Genomic DNA, 5,043 nt, shown 5'->3' on the forward strand with positions numbered 1-5,043 from the left:
TAACTGCACGTGCTCTGGTCTAGCTCGCAGTGGGAGGCAGCACTGGGGTCATGATAGTGGGGTGTAAGGAAGCCTCAAGGAACCAGAGGAGTACCGTGTGTTTCATTGGTGCTTTACTGCACCCTGGTTGACTCATCCCTCTCCTGTGACCCCTCTGTGTGTGGGGGTGGTGGTGTCTGGAAAGTCTTATAAGGTAAAGCAACTGAGTAGTAAAGTAAAGCTGAGGACACTGAGAAATGAGAGTGGGGAGGGGACAGGATCAAGGCCACCAGGCAGCCCTCAGCCGGGTTCAGTTGTTGCCATCCAAGACCACATCCATGCCCTGTTGCCACATTTTCAAAACGAAATGTCCCCATTTTTTAGTCACATCAGCTTTTTATTATTAAAATAAAAAACTGGTTCCAAGTAGGACACGACCAAATTTGCTGAGAGGGCAGGATTGTCGTGTGCTTGTTCACTGCTGCCCCATAGACCACCCAGTGACCAGCCTGCAGGCCTCTAGCCTGCAGCTCGGCACCTCTGTGTGACACATCTGGTATGTATGCTTTTAAAATGTTTCCTATGAAACAGTATTTTCATTACTGGCTAATTCTAGGGGTGACTGTATATGCTACTGTCTTTAAAGGATAAATGATAAACATTAACTAAGTTTTATTTTTTGTCATTTTGTAGGAGTGTACTAAGAAAATTATCAGTATCTTAAGTTATGTGCTCTTAGCCCAACATTTTTCCCTTACTGGCTATAAATGATCATTATCATCTCTGTGTTTTTAGTTCCTCATTACGCTTCCATGTCAGGTTAAAGGGAAGTCAGGATGTCCTTTATGCTAACGACAATCCTAATGACATTACAGCTGCCCAGAGGCCGGGGAAGTTCGCAGATCTGAGGAAGAGTGCCACATGTCCTTGTGGTAGTTGGTAGTGGATTTTCCTGGGAGGTAGATGGCAGTGTGTTCTGTATCGTCTCATGGTGGCAGTTATTTCACTCTACACGCCATTTTAAAGACATGTGTCCAACAGCATATTTAAATCCCCGAGCTGATGACCATACCCAGGAATAAATGGTTTTTGAAATTAAAGCTAAGGTATATTCTTGTCTGTACCCAGATCTCTCAAAATACTGTTTAGGAGAATGCAACGACTCTAAGGAATTGGATTTATTCTCTCCTAATGTTTGAAGTACTAAAGTGACTGTCATAGTTTCAATCGTTTCTCTCCAAGGTTCCTTTAAAAAGAAAAAATCATTTTATTGGGGGATCATACAGCTCATATCACAATCCATGCATCCATCCATTGTGTCCAGCACATTTCAAGCTTCATTTTTATCAAGTTAGAAAATAAAGGAATGAATGAATGCAATGCACTTCTCTGATTTCTTGCATCACCAAGACATTCCATACAAATAAACTGGCCTGTGACCGTGGAGCATCCATCCTTCCCTTCCCCGTAGTTGCACAGTCATCGTGGCTGCTGGACAGCCAGCCCGGTGTGGCGACTTGGAGAATGCCCTGGAGGGTGATAGGAAAACTCTGAGTCACTCGACCTTCATGCCAGTTCTGACTGTACTCGAAAGCTGTGTATACTTTGACCAGTTAGTGACCTATTTGGATTGGCCTTGGGGAGTCTGTGGAGTGGAGGCAATGGAAGCAGGAGGATGATGAGAAGCAAACCACCTTTGTACAGTCTCCATAGGTACCAGGCTCCCATTAGCAACGTGGGAGGTTCCTGCATTGCCTGTACACTTGTCAGTGCTCCTTTACCACTGTCTCGTCATCAGCCAGGTGACCCTGCTCTGACTTTCAGATGTCCCGACCTCCACTCATCTTCAGAACGAGACCAGATAATAGTTTCTTTTCAGTTTAGTTTTGCCTTAGCTCCCGATCATCCCACCTGTACCCAATTTCTTCCCTCAAATGGCCTGTGTTCAGACTGCACCTGACTTGCCGAGTGCTTGCACCATGGCTCGCGGCTGGAAGAGTGGCCCTAGCTAAGTTGCGTGTTCAGAGCGTGAACTTTGGCTCCTTTTGCTCTGGGTCAGCTGCTGTTGCACATCCTGAGCACTACAACGCACAACGGTCCGAACATTGTTCATTTTAATGGTGATGCATTTCTGTCCTTTTTCCATTTGCTGCCAGGTGTTTAGAACATTCACTACAAAAATGGGCCGAATTTTCCTTGACCACATCGGTGGGACCCGTCTGTTTTCCTGTGCAAACTGCGATACCATCCTCACCAACCGCTCAGAACTCATCTCCACTCGGTTCACAGGCGCAACTGGCCGCGCCTTTCTTTTTAACAAGGTGGGTGAGAAAGCCGACCAGCTCCTGCCCAGTCATCGTGAAGAGCTGAAGTCTATAGGGACTGCTTGCTAGTGTGTTCTCTGAGGGAGCCCGGGAAAGCATCGCTGCACTGTGGCTTTTAACCTTGAAAGTTTAAAAATGTGCCACCAGAAGGATGGCCCCCACGGCCTCAGGAAACGGCCCTTGTAGGCTTTGGCAGTGGTGTCAGCACACAGCATGGAAGCAGGGGCCGGGACGCTACTCACCCCTGTCACTGATGTGTGCAGACTGAGAGATGGCTGCAGGATCCACCGTAAGGGGACGTGAACAAGGACCTCCTAACTTCTCACTTGCATGCAAGCTCACCAAGTGTCCTGATTATGATTTGACTCCTGGCCTGTTTGCCAACAGGAGCCATGTTCCCTGAGTTACAAATGAGTGCTCAGCCTGCAGGCTTCTCTGATTTCTGCCTTGCTTTGGAACTGATGTGATTCTACCCTCTGAATCTATGTGTACTTAAGAAATTGAATTGTTGAATCTTTCAGGCTAAGGATCAGGGCTAATCCAGACCGGGCACACTTCTCCCATGGATACCTCTATTTTCCACATACAAGCGAACTTCAGTCTTCAGTGTAGAGCAAGATTTAGCACCCGACAGCTGGCAGGCAGCTGCCTACTCTGGTGACATTGATTGGGAGGCAGCTACACTCGTGCTTATGTGCATTGGGGTTTCCTTGCTGCCAAGGTAGAGTTGAATACTCGCAACAAAAATTATATAGCCCTCAGTGGAAAATACTATCAGGTCCTTCTTAAAACATCAATTCTTAAAATAGAACAATTGGGTCCAAATCTGCATTCTATGACCTGAAGTAGAAAATAGGTGTATGTGGGATGTCGGAGTGGTGTGGCTTCAGCTGTGCACAGTGCTGTACTGCATGACCCCGTTGGCTCGCTATGCTTACCTGTCGTGGAGAGCCTTCTAAAAGTAGCGCGTGGCCCTCAAGGTATTGCCAGCTTAACTAGAGTCAGTCTCCTCTGTTACTGCACCACACAGAATATTGGACACGTTTGGCAAGCTGCTTACATGCCTTTGCAATTTTGTCTTCTTACATTAGGTAGTTAACCTGCAGTACAGTGAAGTTCAAGACCGGGTCATGCTCACTGGCCGCCATATGGTGCGAGATGTGAGCTGCAAGAACTGCAATAGCAAACTGGGATGGATCTATGAGTTTGCCACTGAAGACAGCCAGCGTTACAAGGAAGGCCGTGTGATCCTGGAACGGGCTCTTGTTCGAGAGAGTGAGGGCTTTGAGGAGCACGTACCGTCTGATAACTCTTGAAGCGAAAGAGAGAAATACCATCGTTTCCCAGGTCTCCTTCACTGAAAACAAAAATCTCCTTACATACACTGTCACCTTAGCATCAGCGTCGGATTCATGAACTGCGGAACAAGAGGTGGTGAGAGTCTAAGAGGGAACCTACCTTTCTTTTTTTTTTCCATCCAGCAGCAATGTGTAGAGAGAATATTATGCAGATGCCGTTAACTTGTTTTTGTTTTTTTCCCCCCTTATGTTTACATCTTGAGGCAGAATAGTCATCTGCAGCTATGTAGTGGACTAAATGAAGAAAAAAATCTGGGCGATTAGAATGGAAAACAGCGCATTTTATGTAAATCCTAAAAGGAAAACAATGTCAAGAGCATGGTTTTAAAACTTGTATTTGGGCTTCATTTTCAATCCTTTTGTGTTAAACTCAGTTACGTCACCTGATTTGCTAGCTTCAGAGAAGAGGTCCAAACCTGTGGCCAGCGCTGAAGGTCCGGTGTTAGTGCGGCGGCTTGTGCTGGCCGCTGCGTCATAATCCTGTTGGAGACGAACCGTAGCACAGGAGCCCATTCTTCCTTGTCCATCTTGACCATTCCTAGTTATCCTCGCCACATGCTTGGTGTTGATTTCCTGAAAGTTTTCCAGAAACCGCTTGGTTGTCTTTTTTTTTTTTCCATGTAACTTAAGCATAGTAATATAAATAAAGTGATAGATAGTTGAATGTTTTTAGTCCTGTGTTGCCTTTAAAATTACTTTTTAGTAGAAAGGAGTACTTGTGATTTGTGATAAGTAGTGTTTCTTTGCATTTCTAAGTGAAATTGTGTATACGATATTACTCTTTGTTTAAATTAAAGCACTGTGTAAGTCCACAGTTCTGCAATTAGAAAACAGTTGAACAGGCTGCCTGTTTGCATTCATTCCTACAGAAAGCACTTAATCTGCTGCATCTGTTTCAAAAGGAGGAAATGAAGCAGTTGATCTAAAAATGCTGCTTTATAAAACATGCGAGCCTTGCCCCCTCAGTTTTATATTGATTTTGACAGGTTTTTAGAACATCATAATTTTCATCAAAAGTCTCGCTATGTCATAGCACTATTATTACTTTTCCATGTCTTAAAAGTTCATCTTTTGGAGTTCAAACTGTCCTTGGTCCTTGCAAGCAGAAAGGGATCCATTTTACCTCAGGTGGTTGTTTTAGCCCAAGATTTATGACATTCTGAAGAATTAAAACATAAATGTTTATCCAGCCTGCTTAGCAATTCTACTGTTTGTTTCTGGCAGAATAAGTGTCATCAGAATCGCCAGTTAAGTAAGTGGACGTGTGAGTGTCCAGTGCCTAGTCGTTTGTCTGGACAGAGACAGTGCTTCCTTCGGTTAGCCCATCTTCCAGTTTTGATGCTGGAAGTGATTTCTGAGTACAGCTCAGGCAAGTTCCTTTT

The 5,043-nt window shown here is 44.9% G+C and overlaps 1 protein-coding gene across 1 annotated transcript in view; it reads left to right on the forward strand.

Moving 5' to 3' along the window:
* YPEL5 (yippee like 5) overlaps positions 1–4,325 on the forward strand; it is a 14,715-nt gene extending 10,390 nt beyond the window's left edge. The window contains exons 2-3 of the mRNA XM_004711101.3: positions 2,136–2,300; positions 3,395–4,325. Coding sequence (XP_004711158.1) covers positions 2,160–2,300; positions 3,395–3,619 — 366 coding nt within the window. The 5' untranslated portion in view covers positions 2,136–2,159 and the 3' untranslated portion in view covers positions 3,620–4,325. The remainder of the gene's footprint in view (positions 1–2,135; positions 2,301–3,394) is intronic.
* Positions 4,326–5,043: the final 718 nt, after the last annotated feature.

Source organism: Echinops telfairi, unplaced genomic scaffold (assembly GCF_000313985.2).
Source record: "Echinops telfairi isolate 266 unplaced genomic scaffold, ASM31398v2 ScPeMD7_10;HRSCAF=50, whole genome shotgun sequence".
Taxonomy (NCBI): Eukaryota; Metazoa; Chordata; class Mammalia; order Afrosoricida; family Tenrecidae; genus Echinops; species Echinops telfairi.